The sequence below is a fragment of the Brachycentrus maculatus genome, unplaced genomic scaffold (assembly GCF_059751285.1).
Source record: "Brachycentrus maculatus isolate JH-2025_06_01 unplaced genomic scaffold, ASM5975128v1 h1tg000511l, whole genome shotgun sequence".
In the NCBI taxonomy this organism is placed as follows: domain Eukaryota; kingdom Metazoa; phylum Arthropoda; class Insecta; order Trichoptera; family Brachycentridae; genus Brachycentrus; species Brachycentrus maculatus.
Window position 1 is genome coordinate 278,232 of NW_028281257.1, and position 21,433 is coordinate 299,664.

Here is a 21,433-nt window from a genome sequence, read left to right on the forward strand (position 1 = left end):
AGGTGTTTTACCCGGAAATATATTGTAAATACGATTCCAGATGTACTGGGTAAAGGAAGTAATATATCCTACGTAATATTATGTACATAAAAATATTTAACGTTCCGTCATATTGAACCTTATTTTTTAGACATTCCTTTATGTACATATCATTTGTCTGAGAATAAATATACCACCCTTATTTCTTTTTCACCCAAGCACCCTCATGCGTTACTTTCTCCTTCATATGATATTTGCACAATTTTCTCGAGGATTTTCTTTTGTTGACAAATACTAATTTCTTTCCGTCTCGGCGAAAAATAAGACAAAAGAAGTGTTATTTAAATATCGCTAATCTTGCTGAAATGTCCTTGGTTTTACCATTTTCAACAAATATCTCCTAGTAAAGAATTGACACCACTCCAAGCTGAATAGAGTATTCAAACAATGGGAGTTTGACGACAAATATCAAAATTTGTATCCAATTTCTTAAAAAAATATTTAAAATATATAACTTACTAACTAATTAACCATCAACCCGCTTCCCCGAAAGGGGAGGGCAGAAAGAATAGAACGCCACACTAATCTGTCTTCGCACACAATATTCGCCTCTACCACATACATACATCTTCTCATACAAACACGACTAATATTCTGACTCCAGACTTTTAAATTTTTGAAATAATTTTCCCTCGGTCTTCCTCTGCTTCTATTCCCAAACACATTCGCCATATGATTTTTTTATCTATACTTTCTTCACTCATTCCATTCTCGTGCCCAAACTCTCAACACGCTCAACACTCATCACACCTTTCTTCTTTTTATCGATAGTGCTTATCTCAGCTTTGCATTATTTCCTAATATCACCATTCAAACTTTTTGACTCCTTGATATATTGATAAAACTAAATTGAGTAGTGTGATTGTCAATCACGGGTAGAATTGGTGAATGTTACACGTGTGTAAAGTGATCCCTTAACCAAGCCTATGACGGTCGTAAGATCTGTAAATGCCCAGACTTTCACGTATGTTGAGATATCAAAAATGTAAAAAATAACTTCTTTACGGAGATAATACCGATTTGTGAACAAGCTATTGGACACACTCAAAATATTGTTCCATATTCTTCTTCATCTATGTTGAGATATCAAGTTTAATTCTAGCACACAAAAGAACATTTGTTATGTTTGATCAGGCCTGGCCAACCTAAATTGCACAGCGGGCCGCATCGATGACCTAAAATTTTCCCAAGGGCCGCATACAGACATTAGATTTTTTTATAACAACGTAATTCATACTTATTGATTTTTTGTAAGTACATATTATAAATATTTTGAATGCAGAGGTGTTCAAAAAGTACAATCTGGGTAATTGTGAAAAAAAAAACACTACTACGACCAGATGTAAGAAGAAAACACACATTGAAACAACAAAAAATGTATTTTATAGTAATAAACATTCTAAAAAATTTTTACAATCAAAAACACATAAATCAAACAATATTAACAATTTTATTTTAAATAAAACTAATTTATCCATGAGCACTCAATTCGAGATTTGAGTTTTTCTTCGCTAATATAATAATTCTAAATCTATTTCAATAGTTAAAGTTGCACACGTTAACTGGTTTTTGAGATTTTTTGAGATTGCCTTATATTTGCAATGCTGAAGAGCGTGCGAACAGATATTGTTAACTGTTTTTCTTTAATAACATGCATGACTTAGCTTATAGATAATACATGAGAGCATAAATTTTGTTGATATAATTTTTTGACATCTCATCAAAGATGAAGAAGAATATGGAAGTCTGGGCATTTACGGGGCTGACGACCGTCATAGGCTGGTTTAAGTGATCACTTTACACACGTGTAACATTTACCAATTCTACCCATTATTGACAACCACACTACTCAAAATGGGTAGAATTGGTGAATGTTACACGTGTGTAAAGTGATCACTTAAACCAGCCTATGACGGTCTTCAGCCCCGTAAATGCCTAGACTTCCAAATTCTTCTTCATCTTTGATGAGATGTCAAAAAATTATATGAAAATAACTCCTGTAATTGGAGATAGTCCAGATTTTGTGAACAAGTATTTGGACACACTCAAAATGTTGTAATTTTGTTGATGTATTAAACCGAGTATCACACTGGTTTAAAAATATATTTTTAATGACTGCGGGCCGCAAGTAAGGGCGTTGCGGGACGCATGCGGCCCGCGGGCCGCGGGTTGGCCACCCGTGTGTTTGATGAATGTTTACTTAAAATCTAGAAATAAACTTTTCTCAGTACGTATTTTAGAGTTCATGAAAAATTCGTAGATTTAATCGGCTAATTGTTGAAATTATAATTAACTAAAGCGAACGTAATTAAAAATAGATTAGTGACCATAAGTTTAACGAAACGAGTGAGAGCCTTGATCACGTCATTTTGCCATTTAGATCGGGAAACATCATAAAAATCATAGTAATAAAAATGAAAAATTAACTTCATTTAGACCGGAGAAGATCGGGAATGAGAACAACAGTTGGAGAAGTGAGATAAGATTTTTGGTGGTAGAACAACTTACCCCGGAATTAGAGATCTATCAAATTTTTTCCTGAATTTAGATTTAAACTGAAGATCCACTTTTCAAGATCTCTTATCAATATAAACAAGATTACAACATTTTGAGTGTGTCCAAATACTCGTTCACAAATCTGGATTATCTCCAATTAAAGGAGTTATTTTTCATATTACTTTTTGACATCTCATCAAATATGTAAAAGAATATAAGAGTTTGGGCATTTACGGGGTAAATGCCCAAACTTTTCTGAAACAAGTAGTCTTTAATAAAACTCAAGTGGTATAAAAACAAGTGTTTTCTTAATCATTGCAAAATATACTCGTTAATGTAAATGTATTTATGTAACTGTTCTGTAAAATTACTAAATAAAATAAAATAGAAATAGAAAGAAAAAGAATAAGCCAGCTTAAAATAAAATAAGAGATTAAAATAAAATAGAAGAATAAGAATACGGTGAATAGAAGAATAAGAATAATCAAAATAACTCGCAAAAAATTAAGCGTTAATGTAAATGTATTTATGTAACAGTTCTGTAAAATTACTAAATTAAAAATAAAAATAAAAATAGAAAGAATAAGCAAACTTAGAATAAAAGAAGAGAATAAAATAAAATGAAAAAATAAGAGTACGGTGAATGGAAGAGTAAGAATAAGCAAAATAACTCGCGTTAATGTAATTACGATATAAAATAATTACGCGTTAATGTAATCGTATTTATGTAACTGTTCTGTAAAATTACTAAATAAAAAAAGAAAGTTAATAAGAATAAGCAAACTAAGAAGAAAACAAAAGAATTAAATAAAATAAATGAATAAGAATACGGTGAATGGAAGATTATTCTTCCATTCTATTCTTATGAATAAGCAAAATAACTCGCAAAAAAATACGCGTTAATGTAAATGTATTTATGTAACTGTTCTGTAAAATTTCCAAATAAAAAATGATTGGAAATTTTGTACGTATTACGTAACTGACACATTGTTAAGTGAAAACGAAGTGTAGTATAACCCTTATACGGAAATTCTGAAGGTAGTTTATTATCCGTCAGTCAAAGTTAACTGTTATACGATCAAACGGTCCTAGTACTAGCACGCACAGTGGTTCAAATGTAATTTTAGACGTACAAAAGAAAATAATCGAAGCAACAAAAAAAATACCGAAATGCGGTCTTTTTAATTCAGGAACTTTATTTGTAGATCTAGTTATTATTGATCTAGTTAAAAATATTCATCGGTAGCCTAAATGTGTTTTCTTTTTCTTCTTCGTGGGTTTAAATCTTTGTGATGCTTGGTTTGCTTCTTTCATTGTCAGTCTCCACCCGGTTCTATCCTCCGCTCGTCTATTCAACATGGTGAACTCGATAAACGGTTGTCGGAGATAATTTGGTTTATGTAGGTTTAGCGGGGTCGTCCTCTGTAGTTTGTGCATTCGCACAGGCTTTCCGCAATAGTAAAAATCAGGCCTGGGTGTATTATATTATGGCCTATCCATTTGGCTATGTTACTTTATTTAGTAAGCATTAAACTCCCTACCCCTGCTTACAACCCTCGTTGTTCTCTACGTGTTCCGACCAATGAATAACCCAACATGCGCCTGTAGCACCACATCTTCAAACGCCTTCAGCCTCTCCCGTTCTGCCTCCAGACTAGTGATTTATTTAAGGTTTTGCCAATTTGAAACTTACTATATTATGATAAATTATTACATTTTTACTATAATGTCAGCGTCATCTATTGAATATTATAGCAACTTACGCAATAATTAACATTGTTCATGGCATACACCATGCTTCTTAACAGCTGCTGTCACTTATTTTCAATCCTTCACAGGCATTGTCAAATAACACATTTTGGAAATATCTATAGGTTTGGCGTTTAATTTTAACTCTATTTTAATGTATATATTTAATGTTGAAATCATACACTGATTTTTTTGAGCCTATTTAATTATATTTTATTGATAAAAAAAATTATTTTGTAAATATAAAAATATATTTTGGAATTTTTTTAATTTCTTTTTCATTCAGTCAGAGCAACGCGTCGTTGGGTACAGCTACAAAATAAATTTATAAAATATCCTTTGACAAAAGTTATCTTAAATTTCTAAACTTTAAACCAAAATGCGGTAAGTCACCCATTCTTCAGTCGTACTTATAATTAAATTCGATGTCCTTGAAGATTTAAGGACTTAAATCCTTTCATAGTAAAAGGGTTGTGATTTTACAAACGATATTTTGTGTTTGCTTTGATCTCGAAACATCTATATTCTAGTAAAAACAAATTGTTCTTAGTAAGGAGTGGGCCATGTCCAATTAGCTTAGAGATTAAAAGGATACAAATGTTGACAGCATTTTTGGGTACATCCAAATCTGGGTCTCTCCATTTAGGAGTTATTTTAACATTTTGAAATCTCAATATAGATGAAGAAAATTATGTAAGTCTGGGTATTTACTGGGCTTATAACCTGTCATAGGTTGGTTAAGTGATCTGAAATTATAAGTGAGCTGAAATTTTAAATTGAATGATTTTTTAAAATCACGTATACAGGTGTTTCCCGGTATGTAAAATAATCCAATTAGGATCTTGCATACATTTAAATAAATATAATTCTGCAAAATAAATCCATACTTTGAAATAATACCAATGGAACAATGGGCCTTTCGTCGGATAATTTGCACCAATAAGGCTGGATAATTTTTGTCACAAATACTATGACGACTCAGAAACAAAAAAAAGTTATCAAGGCGTTTCACAAATAATTAAAGCAACATTTTGAGTGTATCCAAATACTTGTTCACAAATCTGCATTATGTCAAATTAATTATAGGAATTATTTTTCATATTATATTTTTGACATCTCAACATCGATGAATAATAGGAATAAGGAAATCTGGTCATTTACGGGGCTTACAACCATCGTAGGCTAGTTTAAGTGATCATTTTACACACGCGTAACATTTACCAATTCTACCCATGATTGACAACCACACAAGCAGTGGCGTGCCTAGGGTTTACCAGTAAGGCAAGCCCATTATTTTTCACATTCGTGAATACATGATGAACCTATAATTTCTTCACCTAATATAATTCCCAGTATAGTGAGCACCCAGAAAGTACTATAAATATAAACAATGTATTGTAATCATTGTAAAAATTATGCATCTATGTAACTTTTGTAAGGGATAGCCATCACCTTGAAATAAATAAAATGTTCACTATAATAAAATATCTTCCTCAGATATCGACCATCACCATAAAATGGCATGCATAGTGTTTAATAATAACCATCGGAATCCATAATCCACAATAATGCTTGATAAAGTATATTTGGTATGTATATCAATTTCGTAGATTGTGGATAGGATTTTTTTTTTAAAAACTTAAAAAAACATATTTGCTCAAACCTTATTATGAATTGTGAATGAAGGCTTTCGAGAAGTATTTGTCTTACAAATAAATTTGCTTTAATGTTATAGAATAGGAATATGTGCATATTTAAAATTAGGGAAAAATAGCCCCGCAACGTACTGAAACATTTTCATTTGTATTCTAAAGCGAACCGCCTATCTTTTTTCAAAAACGATTTTATTATTTCCTCATAAAAAGACGCTAAATGTTTGAGATCTACTAATAGTTTTTTTTCTATGGCAATCATAGAGAGTTCGGAAAGGCGATTTTGTCCTTGTGTATTTCTTAAGTACGTGTGTATTCGTTTTAAAGCTGAAAATGAGCGTTCTGCTGAAGCACTTCTAGCTGGTATAGTGACCACCAAACGAGTTAACCTTAGCAACTCTGAAAATACGTCTTCAATACTATTTTCCTTGATAAAATTTATAAGCTGAAATACATTAAAATCCTTCAATTCCGAAGAAGAGTACAGACATATTAATTGATTTTTTAATGATTGTTTATCGAAATGAATACCGCAGTAAAATTCTAGAGATTCTAATTCGTCATTTGGAAAATTCAGTTTATACTGTCGTAAAGCTTGTTGTTGAGCAATTGAAAAAAATGAAGTTTGAATATTTCAGAATATTAATTTCGGAAAATATGTTATCAATAATTTGGATGAAAATTCTTTTGTATTCCGTACGAGCACACAAAACATTTTGTCTTAAGCGAGGGGCAGTATTATTTTGAGATGCAACGACATATATTTGATAAAATTGCGATTGAAAATCCGTACTTAACCAGTTTTGAAAATCTTTTATCTTATTGCTGCAGTAACCCACGTCGGTTGCAATTTGTGTATGATATTATATAAACTATCGTTTTTTTCATATAATGTGAAATACTTGTAAGAAAAAATTAAAAGTAAAAGATTTTAAAGAATTATAAAAAGATTCCAACCGACAAATTTGTATCGCCTTCTCATTGCTGAGGATTGTCAGCCATTTCACTAAATAAGTCTATTAGATTATTTTTTTGTTCAAATATAATATTTACAGTACGTCCAACGAGTAGCAGAAATGTGTGGTATTTTTTATTGCAAAATTTATCGTAATAAGCGGATCTTTTTGTACTGTTGAACTGTACTGTACGATTAAACTTCCATTGAAATTTAACCGTTTGCGATATTTTTAAATCGAAAGTAGGTCTTTGAGATGTTATCATTTCTTTTTTTTAGTAAAATTCAAAGCGCTAACCTCTACATTATGAATTAATTCCTTCACACACTTTAAATCGCCACAAGGAACGACATCGGCCATTTTCGAACTCATTATGACGTATGAATACGTAAGGAAATAATTAGATAATTTCCCATAATAAATAAATATGTACTAAGTGTAGATAAGGCAAATAATTAATATGTAATAATCGACTCTACAAAGGCGTAAAAGTCGTTGACAATAGTTTGACAGATAACCATTATGAAATACGTTCGATACGATTGCAAATTGTGCAGCAGGTGTGTTGCTAGGTTCAGGCCAATAGAAGCTGGCTTCCATTTTCATACAAAATGCCATATATGTACCTACTATTTTATGGTTAGAGTTATATTTTTTAAGCAAAAATATAAGACATATTGCCGGAACCAGAAGCCCAAATTGAAGCCAATGAGAGCGAGCGAGATGGCTAATCTTGTATCGCCTGCACCTGAATAGACGGGGCGAAAGCCGAGTGTTTACACTCTGCTATCTCGGGTAGTACGAAAAAGCGCGCGATAATTTAAAAACAGGCATACATTAATTGTGTATTTTTAATCATTTGGTCCAGATTTAGTCATCTTTATGTGGATTTATTAGGCAACCCGGGCTTTTGGGCTTCTAGGGAAGGTCCGCCACTGCACACAAGGTAGTCAAATTCTTGGAATTTCTTTATATATGGATCAATTTAGAAACAAAGTGCTCGAATCACTAGAGACATCTATTGGTGAGATGAAAGAAGCTTATGCTTAAGTAAGTTATCTTGGTATTGTTACTCACACCCCGGTCATTCCAGGTTTTGTATACTTTAGACATGGCACTTTTGCCAATGGCGATTGCAATTCATTCATAATAATTCATACTTCAAAAATATATTTTTTAATTAAGGTGTAATTCCGTTTTCTTACGTTTAGATAATAATCCTGTTATCGTAGCCAAAAGCCTTGAACATACCGTTTGGGTCCAGGCTAAGGATATAAACTAGTTTTTACGATATGAACATATAAGCAAATGGTTATTTGTTGCGATATATAGGAACACGATTATTGTTAACGTTATCGTAAACGTATACGAAAATATCGGAGCCAATTTCAATTTTCCCGAAATGTTGTACATTAAGCTTTCGAAAATGAAAACTCGCACCGATAGAACGAATAATTTTTATTTTTGGGGTCAGGCATAAGGGTATTATATAAAAAGCTGATATTTTAACTATGCGTGCAGGATTTTGCGAACCGATTAAGTGGTTGACTTTCAATAGGGCTTTTTGAATTTTAAAATAAGGTTTTTGAAACCAGAAGAATAAAAACTACATTAAAATTGTCGAAAATATTACCCTTACCTTTTTTTCATTGGTTTTGTTTTTAATGTTTTTATTTAAAGATTTGGCATTTGATTTGTAGCACTACAATTTATTTTATTTATTAAATATAAAAATCCAACACTATAAGTCTACTTATATATTAATTATTTTCTATCTTTTAATTTAATTTAATTTAATTTTATTGTTAAAAACACATAAAAATAATTTTTGTGACAATCGTTTCGCCTTGTCATGGCATTTTCAAATTAATGTTTATAATATATAAACAAATACAACTTACTAGACTCTAAATATCAGCGTTTGATTTTAACATTTGTTTATTTTTTTGTATTTTCATCAATTTTTCTGGTTTAAAATTGTTGCAACATTTTATGTTTGAAATTATAACACAAAATTTTCTCTACATAGGAGTAATTTATTAAATATTTTATTCAAATTTCAACAAAGAAGAAGTAAAAAATTTGGAGGTCTGGGCATTTACAGGGCTTATTACCTGTCATAGACTGGTTAAGTGATCAATTATCACACGTGCAACCCGTAAAGCCTCTACTTTTAGAGGCTTGTCTGCAGGAAGGATAGGAAATAAAAGGAAGGTTAATGTGAAAACTGTAACAATGAACAATTAAAAAAAAAATTAAAACTTATTTTGTGATTGGGGGGATCGAACCCGTGACCCTAATTTCGCAGTCGAGCGTCTAACTAACTACGTCTGCCGGTGCTCTGAAATTTTGTATTTCGAAGTTAACTGTGAATGAGCACTAATGAACGTCTATTCCTGACTCTTTGAATTAATCTTGAAGCACTCGTATTATCTGAGAATTTGAAGTGGTTAGTTCATCCGAATTCAAAACGTTGACGCTATTTTGAACTATATTAATATCACGAATTGGTAATTTTGTGTCGATTATTACAACTATTTGAATGTTGATTTAAATCTCCATTTATACCGAACGAAGAATTTATATTTATTACAACAATTTAAGTGTGTCCAAGTACTTGTTCACAAATCTGGATTATCTCCAATTATAGGAGTATTTTTCATATTATTTTTTGACATCTCATCAAAGATGAAGAAAAATAATAATATTGATGAGATGTCAAAAAATAATATGAAAAATACTCCTTTAATTGGAGATAATCCAGATTTGTGAACAAGTATTTGGACACACTCAAAATGTCAAAATTAACTGGTCAAATTATAAGTTAAAATAATAAAAATGAAAATGCGTGTTAATAAACTTATAAATATAAATTCTTCATATTATTTTTTGACATCTCATCAAAGATGAAGAAAAATATGGAAGTCTGGGCATTTACCCAGCTGACTTCTTAATAAACTTATAAATATAAATGCTTTATATTATTTTTTGACATCTCATCAAATATGAAGAAAAATATGGATGAAGAAAAATATGGATAAAGAAAAATATGGGCATTTACGCAGCTGACAATCGTCATAGACTGGTTTAAGTGATCACTTTACACACGTGTAACATTTACCAATTCTACCCTTTATTGGCAACCACACTACTCAAATTCTTAGAAGTTCTATATATATGAACCAATTCTGAAACATTGTTATGTAATCACTATAACTTCACTAGAGACATCTATTGGTGCGATGAAAATAATTGGAGATAATCCAGATTTGTCAGCAAGTATTTGGACACACTCAATAAGTTTGTAATTAATTTAAATATTGTTTATTATTCATTATTTAAGATTTTATACAATGTAAATATTCATTGTTACACATAATGTAAATATACAATACAATGTAAATATACAATGTAAATATTCATTAGGGATGGAAAGATTGATAAAGACATAGAAAGGAACAGGCTGGGAACAAAGTTAATGGTGCACTGAAATCAGTTATAGCAAATAAAAACCTATCAGCGGAAGCTAAACTGGCAGTGCACAACGGAGTCCTGGTTCCAACTCTAATGTATGGAAGTGAAACATGGAGTTGGCAAAAGAAGGATGAAAGTAGACTGAATGCAGTCGAAATGCGATCTCTCAGAAGAATGTGCGACAAAACGATGTATGATAGATGTACGAATAGTGAAATAAGGAAGGAATGCAAAGCTGAGATAAGCATTATCGATAAAATTAAGAAAGGTGTGTTGAGATGGTTTGGACATGTAGAACGAATGAGTGAGGAAAGAACGGTAAAACAAATTTATGAGGCGAATGTTAGCGGGAAAAGAAGCAGAACAAAAACATGGCACGATCAGGTATGCCAAATACTTGAAAGTGGTCAGGTTAGGAGTCGTAACAATCGGCGGGTATGTATGAGGAGATGCATGAACGTGGAAGAGGCGAAGAATGATTGCAAGAACAGAGTGGTGTGGCGCTCTATTCTCTCTGCCTACCCCTGCAGGGAAGCGGCGTGATGGTTAGTTAGTTAGTTAGTTGAATATTCATGAAAACACTATATTTCGTTTTCCTTCAGAGAAACCTTAAATACTAATCTCAATTGTTAATTGACGTTAATGAATGATTTTGAAATGAAATACTTCCCTCTTTCGAGTAAAACATTGTGTAGGTGCCGATCTGGTTTTCAAACGTAGACAAAACTAAAGTCACCCGGAACGATCGTTGCGGCTTTGATGGTCTTAATTTCGGTAATAAACGTAACATAACAGTCATTCCAAACCTATTAATGCCTCACACATTCCAAACCTATTAATGCCTCACACAACCTTCAAAGTTGCTTTGAACTTAAACACTTCCAGAATATTCCAAAGCCTTAAAAATAATGAATGAAACGATCGTTTCCATGTTGTTTGGGAAATGTGAAAAGTGTTTTTCATATAGGGATGTCTACACTCACAAGTCTGCATATTCTTACCTATTTCATACCACGGTCGTTATTTTAATGATTTTTCGTTGATATAAACAAAAGGTGTTTTTTGCGTTGAAAAGAGGATCAAGCTGAATATAGTTTTCTACCAGGGGTGTCAAAATATATATGTAAAAAGTTATTTTCAATATAATATTTTATATATTAAAACAATAACTATATAGTTTTTTCCACTTTTTTTTTTACTAGACCAGTGTCCGGGTTTCATCGTTACAGACATAATCAGACGGTGTCCCTACTGACATCACTAGTCATTACTGTCGTTACTGACATATCCAGCCTGATAATGTCAGTAACGACGAAACCCGATCACAAAATAAAAGTGGAAAAACTAAATTGTTGTTGTTTTATTACACAAAATGGAGTTCCACCACGAGAAATCAGTTCAAAACTTTGATCAATCAAATACATAAAATCAAAAAGCGCAACAATCATTACCTTCTGCAATTAACGATCAAGATTACATTGCGATGCAGTGTCCTATGCACCATTGGGTGTAGGCAAGGGATAGAAAAACGTTTTTCACGGCAAATGTCGAATTATTGTACCCCTCAAAGTCAGCTAGTTTAGAGAAATAATAAATAACATACCCGGAAAGATGCTTAGCATAAGAAAGGAGAAATATAAGTGAGATTTGTTCCCGCTTTTCCCTTAAGCATTGGATTCGATAGTTTAGGGGTAGGAAAGTAATAAATGAGTTCCAAGGGAAATAAAGAAGTATGACAAATTGAGTATTTAAAAAAACGGATACCAGGCAGAGGAAAATAGGCACCTACCCTCACTTCTGTGCAGTAAGGGATGAAATAAATCAACCATTTTTTATTTCCCGTTCGCTAAGATTGGAGCTTTTGTCTAAGTGAATTCGGGGTCTCGAGCTTAAAGTTTTTGAGGCTATCATTTGTTAAAGTTGTATAATGGAAGATTAATGAAAGGATTATTGGAAACAAAGAATTTATTACTATCACTGTAAGCTCGAAGGCTAACCCTAAGGTCCCTGTAAATTATTGGAATTTGCCGATACTATTAGCAGATATAATCTTTATTGTTTCGTAAATTGAAATTTCACGGCAGGTTTATGTCGTCTTATATATATATATATATATATATATATATATATATATATATATATATATATATTTATGTATATTTATATAAATATATATATTTAATATATATATATATATATATATATATATATATATATATATATATATATATATATATATATATATATATATATATATATATATATACATACATATATCGCAGTCATACGGGAGAAAGTGACCAACTAACAAGACGTAAAACGTAAAAAAAAAACAGGAAGGTCATTTAAGTCGCTTTTGCTTGGCAAGAACATATACATTCAGGCATTACCAAGATTGCTAACCTAAGAGGGGTAAAATGATACAATAAGAAGGAAAAGACGAAGAAAAAGTTTAACAAAAAAATTGTTTAAAATCAAACTAAAATTTCGTTTCAATCACTGTGTTTTTTTGGTATTTTTTTCCACCAGGTTTCGATAAGAACCTTGACATCCTCAGGGATGGATATGTACTATGATAGGATAGTACTTATTGTACTATCCAAAGAGTCATATCTATAGTACTCATCCATACGATATACGAGTATATTAATACAAACCCATGATATATATATATATGGAAAGTAGATATCCATCCCTGAAGATGACAAGGTTTTTGTCAAATCCAGATGGAGTAGTACCAAAAATTAAAGTGCTTAAAAACAGCGTTTTAGTTTCATTATAAAAAGTTTTATAAAATGTTTAAAAAAAAATACAAAGTACCTGCAAAAATATTGAAGAAGAAATAAAAATTGTTACCTTCAGCCAATTGCAACATGCGCAGAAGCAGCGCAATGGCTCCAATGCAGACATGCTTCTTCATTCCATGTAAAGTCCAGGGAAACGCGACACTATTTATCTGCCGCACTGTAGTATCATCATCACCCCCGCCACACATTCACCACAAGAGCCCGCAGACGTCACGCATGCCCAGCGGCATCTCCAGCCTCGAGACGAAGGCGATTACTAAATGGCCAACAAAACTAGGCCTTCGCAAAGTCCGAAAGTTTTGTCACTTTTCACCACCGCGAGCTTCTGCAAAGAAATAGAAAATGTAATTATTAAAACATTTTTGTTCAAATTATTTTAGATAAATTCATAATCTCAAGTTAAGACACACGGGTTTTTGACTTCGAATTGGACGTTTTAGAAACCAAATTATTATAAATCAAATTGGACATTTTACAAAACAAATTGGATGTTATATATATTATATGTTGTAAAAAAAGTTAGATAACCACTTTCGATAAAATTAAGAGAGGTGTGTTAAGACGGTTTGGGCATGTGGAACGAATGAGTGAGGAAAGAACGGCAAAAAAAATTATGACGCGAATGTAGTTGAAAAAAACTTGGCCTGATCAGGTATAGCACATACTTTAAAGTGGTTAGATTAGGAGTTAAAATATTCGGCAAGCATGTATGAGAATCTTCTCATCCGCATGAACGTGGAAGAGGCGAAGAATGTTTTCAAAAAGTGTAGCGTTCTATTCTCTTTGTCTACCTCTGCGGGGAAGCGGCGTGATGGTTAGTTAGTTAGTTAGGCTAGAATTTAAAAAAAAGTATTCCTTATTATAAATATTACTCATGATTCAAAGTAGTATTAGAAATCTCGTTTGAAAACATGAGTACACATCGCGCGCACAGACTATGACAGCGCGCCGCGCAGGATAGCCAACTCGACGACTAATGCACTTTCTAGTCTAGAGAATATAAGGTGTGGGCAGGTTATCACACTGAAGGTATATGTAGTACTTATATGAATATAAAAAAAGAAATCTAATACTAGTGAACGTTACACAAGTGTATAAAGTGATCGCTTGAGCCAACCAAATGCCAGGTTGTAAGCCCTGGGATGCTAAGACTTCCATCTTCTTTCATATAAAGAGGAACGATGGATGTTTTATATCAAATCGAGACACTTTTAGAAAGTATTCTCATCTAAAACAAGGAAGCAATAGATTATGATCTGAAAGGCACATAACGTTTTCAACAAACGACTATATAAAATTGATCGCATTGTTATTGGGTTATCCAGTTTCGTTCAGCGGAGGAAACCGCACCCAATTATGTCAACTAATAGGTTGATAGCCGTTATAAATAGCACCGTTAATTTTTACGTTAACCTTTAGAGGGTAAGTATTCGTGTTGTGACATTAATAAATTGAATATTGGCAAAAAACATCAAGTTAATTTTGCGATACGATATTATGGTTAGTCCTCAATATTCACAGATGTCGTTGAATTTATCCACAGTCATAATACACCAAAAAATATTTATACTATCGACACTGTTACGGGAATTTTTTTATTTATTATTTTTGTGGAATATCATGTTTCGGGGATGTTTTGGAGGGAGTTGATTACTACTACTACTACAACTACGGCTGTCCAAACTCGAAACACAGTAAGGGATTTTTTTTGCTTTTTTCGGACAAAGTAGATTCTACTTAGTCCAAAAATGCAAAAAAACGTACTACAAAAAAATGTACTTTACTGTGTTTTAAGTTTGGATAGCCGACTACCATCACGGCGTTTCTCTACATGGGAAGGTAGAAAGGATGGAACGCCACTCTCATCTGTCCTGTCATACACTACTGGCTTCCTTTACGTCCACACATCTAGTCATTCATACATGCCCTCCGATTACGTAGACCTTTGACAGAATCAGATTTTAGGTTCTGATTGATCTGGTCGTGCCATGTCATTGGCCGACATTGTTCAGTTCACCCGTTCACATTTGCCAAATATACTTTCGAAGTCGGAATAATCGGCGGGTTTGCACGAGGAGATGCAAGAATGTGGAAAAAGCGAATATTGATAGATTAGTGTTGCATTCTATTCTCTTTGGCTACCCCTGCGGAAAAACGACGTGATGGTAAGTTGAAAGAAGAAAGAAACATTAGAAAAAAAGGCATTTGCATTGAATGAAAATTAATAATCTAAAGGATTTACTTGGGAAATACCCCAATTCTTTTAATCTATTGTGATACTTTAGTCGATACCGTAAATGATGCTGAATGCATCGAAAAACTTGTAACACTAGATTTTAAAATAAGTGGTATTTCCCAAATAAAAACTTTTTATTAAAAATGTGTAGATATTTCCGTTGTGTGAGAGCCAATTAATTAAAAAGTTATTTAAAAAATATTGAATGGTTATTTTTGCGATTGAAAATCATATTTTTGACACCTCACCAAAAATGAAGAAAAATATGGTTATAAGAAGTATGGGCATTTTCGGGGATGACGATAGAAAAAAATAATATGAAAAATAACTCTTATTGGAGATAATCCAGATTTGTGAAGTATTTGGACACACTGAAAATATTGAAAAGCTTAATGCTTTCATTAAGAGACCAGTTTACGTTTTGAAGTGTAATCATTAAGCGAGTTATCATTTCGAGTCATTCACCACCGGAACCACTACATTACAGTAAAATATATACATATATATCTGAAGCTGACGCTAATTGGCCTATAAACAAAACGAGACTCGTTGAGATACTGAATTGTCTCAGTTTGTTGGTAGATTACTCAAATTACCTACAATTCATTCGGTGAGAATAGCAATCAGCAGAAGGGTGTCGTTTTGACGCAGAGTGGTAATTACCGTTAATTATTTATACTTCTTTTCTCACCATATTAACTGACATTTAGAATATCGTCCATTTCACAAAACGGCGTTTATCGCACCATTTAAGGCTTTTTGTGAGTGGTTTCACGTTTTGGTACAAGTCTACGACAATTTGATCTGGATTATCTCGAATCAGGAGTTATTTTTTTAATTGTTTTTGACATCTCCTAATTTCTAATTGGAGATAATTCATGTTTGTGAAAAACCATTTAGACACTCAAAATGTTGTAAATAGTATTTGTGGCCAAATTATAAGCTTAAATAATTTTTAAAAATTATATTTTCAAGCGTTTCTCAAGTGTGTGAATATAATCCTGGATTTGGACCTCACAAACAAATGAAAGAGTCTCAGCATAATAAAAGCTTTCCTCATTCCTACATAGATGTCTCTAGTGAAAAATAATACGGAACTCTGGGTTTTCACATGGTTTGCGACTTATCAAAGGTTGATTTCAGCGATTACTTTGTAAACGTGTAGCATTCACCATTCTACCCATGGTTGACAACCATACTACTCAAATTTTGGAAGTGGCATATATATCCTTTGGTTGACGTTCTTTCACGTGTGAGATGTTGGGACCATCTATGGTTGACATACCTAAATAAATATAAAAAAGCCTATTTATATAGCGCAGTGTTCCTGAGAAATCAATTTAAGGGCGCTTTATAATTAACAGTAATTTTTAGTTTTTTAGTTTTTCATTCTGACTATTTACATTAATATAGATATAGGACTAGCATATCATGAAATGTATGTTTATTTGATCTAGCAGTACCATTAGTCTTTTTATTCAGTTAAATTCTTTTCGGATTTCACCATAGAAATCTAACATGATGGGGAAGAAATAATGATAAATCATGAGAGTTGAAATCACCGTTAATTTTTGTATTTGAAAAAGGAAAACGCCTAAACGAGAGGTGGCGTGTTGTAATGCTCCCCTCTTAACCCTTCGCTTACGGTGCTAAAAACTTCCGTGTCCACCAGTGATGTATTTTGTGCACCATATAAAAATGTGGTTTAAAAACGGGAAAAATGTGAATTTTCCGAAATTTTGCTTTTATCGACCATACTTGAAATTGAAATGAAAGAATTTTGTAATGTTGGCTCTGGTATTTATCTAAAATCAAGAAAAAATACATCACAAGTAGCCGCAATAGCTAGAATGGCGACATGACTGCCGCGCAAGACGTTCTGCGCACTATTGGCGCAGTAAACACGTAACGACATACGCGTATAAAGACATGAGAAACGTTTGTGTATTAGTAATTTTATCCCCGATTTTTTCAAAAATGATTTATTTACGTCGCTGCAAATGAATAACTTTATATAATAATACTTTAATGTGATAAATAAATATATTACGAAGGAATACAAAAAAAAGACCGAGAAAAACTTGGCGCATACAGGTATGTCAAATACTTGAAAGCGGCCGGGTCGTAATAATCGTCGGGTATGTATGAGGATATGCATGAATGTAGAAGAGGCGAATAATGTTTGCAAAGGCAGAGTGGTGTGGCGTTCGATTCTCTCTGCCTACCCCTGCGGGGAAGCGGCGTAATGATTAGTTAGTTGGAAAACAAAAATATTTTATACTGACATTTTCATTTTAAAATTCGAGTTGTAGTAAATACATATCACCGGTAGGGGAGGGTTAGTGGTAGTTCCAGGGGTGGGCGTAATGGGGTCCCATTACACGGTTAATCTGGCCATTTCATCTTTTCTGAGTAAATTCTCGCCTGAATAATATCTCACAATATGGCCGGGTGGACTGAGTGCTCGGCGTCTGCTCGCCGGAGCGGAAGGGTCCGAAGCCAACATCTACATCGGGCCACATAAATTCCAATACACTTCTTCTGGGACATAAGTCTTCGTGACAGGACCTCCCCAACACGGTATCGATAGTCATCTAACCTTTATTGAGAAGCATAACGATATTAAGTCTGAGATCTCAAGCGTGCTAATTTAGAACGCAACCGGCCGCGCTAGGGGCCAAAGCCATTTTTTTTTACAATGTACTTATATTGGAGTATGATTTTTTTTAAATTCTTATTCTTTAACCCTTATCCACACCCGATGGTGCATAGGGAACTGCATTATATAAACGAAGTGTTACCTTGATAATTAACACATTTTATATTTATTTTTATTTTTCAATATTTTTGTACCCAAGTCATTATAAGAGCCTTTGAGGTAGTATTTTACGAAAATGGCGCTATAAAAATTATCCAAATCATTATTTTTATTATTTTTATTATGAAGGGAAGGTGATTTAGCCCTCCGCTTCAAGTACCAGTCCAAAGTAATATTGAATAAATATTAGAGTGAAAAAATCAGTCATATCTATTTGAACCCCCGCTACACGTAGTGTAATTAATGGTCAGCACGCTCGGCTACCTTACTGGAGGTCCCAGGTTCGATTTTCAGAGGGGAGGGCGGTGAAATAATTAAACTTGATTTCATCACTCTAATATTTATTGCCAACGGAGGTTAGATTTCAAAATAAAATATGGAACAAAGGCAAAATAAAGGAATGGGTAAATGATCAAGAGTTAATTCTATGAAAATTGTAAAAGAGTTTATATCTTTAAAAAAAAACAATTTTTTTTTGTGTGTATATTAGCTTAAAATACATAGATAAAATCAGTAAAAAACGAATATAAGGGAACTCCACCGACAAGACACAAAAGGTGGCTTGGTGGGTCTCTGCATAAAAAAATATTTAAAATATGTTGTATAATTGTTCTTTTAAAAAAATGTTTACAATTTATGTAAATACATTTAAAATAAATAAATAATAATAGTACCCTGGAATGGTGATACATGAAAAAGACGGCTGATCATCTTTCCTTAATATGGTAATGATCAAGATAACACTGCGTTTAAATGATGCAGTGCCCTACGGACAAGAGTTTCAAGAAAAAGAATGAACCCAGTTTTGTGAACAAGTAACACACTAATCCTTTTCCGGTCCCCCAAAATTAAAAAAAAATCTAGGTAGACAGTTACATTCCAAAAAAAATATTTTGTCCTCTGCTCCACATACTGTTGTTATAGTAATGAGTGACAAAAATGTAAGCATGGATTTTAAATAATTAATTTCTTGAATGTTTTCCGCAATTACCTTGTGTAACATTTGATAAACTTTATAAAATTAAATAATTAAATTGTATTCATAAAAAATTTAAATTTTCATTATTTTTATTAATATTAAAGGAATAACCGTCTATTTTAGATGCTTGTCTGCAGGTAGGTTAGTAAGGATAGGGAAGGTTAAGGTGAAAAATACATCACAAACACCCAGACCAATTGAAAATAAATCTTTCCTACTAAATTTATTCTACCGGTTTCGACAAGAATCTTGTCATCATGAGGGCTTATTTTAATTCTAAAACATTAAAAACATTGAACTGCTCTCACCAAAAACTTCCACACACTCCGCAAAAATCCTAGATGTTATTTTTTTTATTCATTGCAAAGCAACTAATGGAATCACCCAAAAACAGTATGAAGCAGCGCACGCACAAGGTTCTTGTCGAAACCGGTAGGTTAAATTGTATTGATAAAAAAGTGGTGAAAACAAAGTTATTTAATTTTATAAAGTTTAAATAATAATAATAAACCCTTATTCGCACCCCAATGGTGCATAGGGCACTGTGTCATATTAACGCAGTGTTATCTCGATAGTTTACACATGAAGGAAAGGTGATCAGCCCTCCGCTTCAGGTACCAGTCCATGGTAATATTGAATAAATATTACAGTGAAAAAATCACTTATATTTATTTTACCCCCCTTGGGAATCGAACCCGGTACCTCCAGAACGGTAGCCGAGCGTGCTGACCATTACACTACGGAGGCGGATAAAGTTTAAATAGATAATACTAATTATGAAAAAAATGTCGAATAACATCCGACATGGGACCTAAGAGCAATAAATCGATATCGAATGAGATTCGACATTAGACCAGTAAGGGTTAAAATGTTGTAGAAATAGACCACCTTCAAACATTATAACTCATTGACCCTGTCTTGGCAATCGCTGGCTTTGCGGTGGAACTTATTTTGATTGGCATTTTGTTTCCCATTCCCCAATTCACCTCCAATACATTATTCAAACCTTTCTTCGTTCCACCTGTATTTGGGGCCATTAAACAAATTCTGAAAGAGGAAACTGCCAGGTGTCTAAATAATCTACGATTATCTGTCAAAAGTTGACGTGAAAAGGTTAATGTAGAATATGAAAGTAATTGAGGGTATCACACAGAAGAGTTGTATGACGAGCAAGAAAAAAGTTCTGTGAGGATTTAGGGGTGAAGAGTGGAATTGATAGGATTTTTTTGCGGTAAGCTCCCATTTTTACAGTCGAAAGTATTTTTTAGAAGAAATGAAAACAGTCGTGTCATAGTAATAATACAATTTTTATGTTAAATGTTAAAATCACAATTTTTTGTGACTTCTTATGGTATTTTTAAACAAATGTGTATATTTACTTACTTATGACCCTTATGGTGCATAGGGCACTGCATAGAATTGACGCAGTGTCATGTTGATCATTACTTACATGAAGGCAAGGTGAGCACTCTTGCGCTTCAGGAACCCGTCCAGGGTAATATTTAGCAAATATTACAGTGTTAAATCATTAATATTTATTTTCACCCCCCCTGGGAATCGAACTCGGGACCTCCAGCATGGTAGCTAAACACGCTGACCATTACACTACAGATACGGACATTACAAGGAGAAAAAATTGTCACGAAATTAATTTTTAACAATAAAATATACTTCAGTAGACTCAAAAAATCAGTGTTTGATTTTAATATTTAATATTTAAATTAAAATGCAGTTGTGCAAACTATATGCCAAATCTATAAATAATACAATTAAGTTTAATAAGATTAAGTTTAATGTTTTACATGCCCGCCCTTGTAGTGTAATGGTTACCGCGTTTGTCTTCCGTGCTGAAGGTTCCAGGTTCGATTTTGAGAGATTAACATGAATTAAAGTGATGGTACATTTTGACATCTCAACATAAATGAAAAAGAATATGGAAGTTTGGGTATTCACAGAGCTTATAACCTGTCATAGGCTGGTTAACTGATCACCTAACTGACGTATAACATTCGCCATTATGCCCATGATTGACAACTATAGTAAATATCATATTATAAACTAAATATATTCATCAATCTCATGTCACAGTACATATGAGTTCACAATAGCCATCTATGTTGGATTGAAAAAAGCTTTTATTTAGCAGAGACCCTTTGGAAACTCTCAAAATGTTGTTAACTGGTATATGACACGCTAGTCTGATTACCTTCATACAATTATTATAACA

The 21,433-nt window shown here is 32.8% G+C and overlaps 1 protein-coding gene across 2 annotated transcripts in view; it reads right to left on the reverse strand.

The window, feature by feature from the left end:
* The window catches only part of LOC148301867 (protein amalgam-like), a 100,092-nt gene extending 86,674 nt beyond the window's left edge, over positions 1-13,418 (reverse strand). For both annotated transcript variants that reach the window (XM_088272583.1, XM_088272582.1), the window contains exon 1: positions 13,223-13,418. In XM_088272583.1, the coding sequence (XP_088128709.1) occupies positions 13,223-13,361 (139 nt within the window). In that variant the 5' untranslated portion in view covers positions 13,362-13,418. The remainder of the gene's footprint in view (positions 1-13,222) is intronic.
* Positions 13,419-21,433: the final 8,015 nt, after the last annotated feature.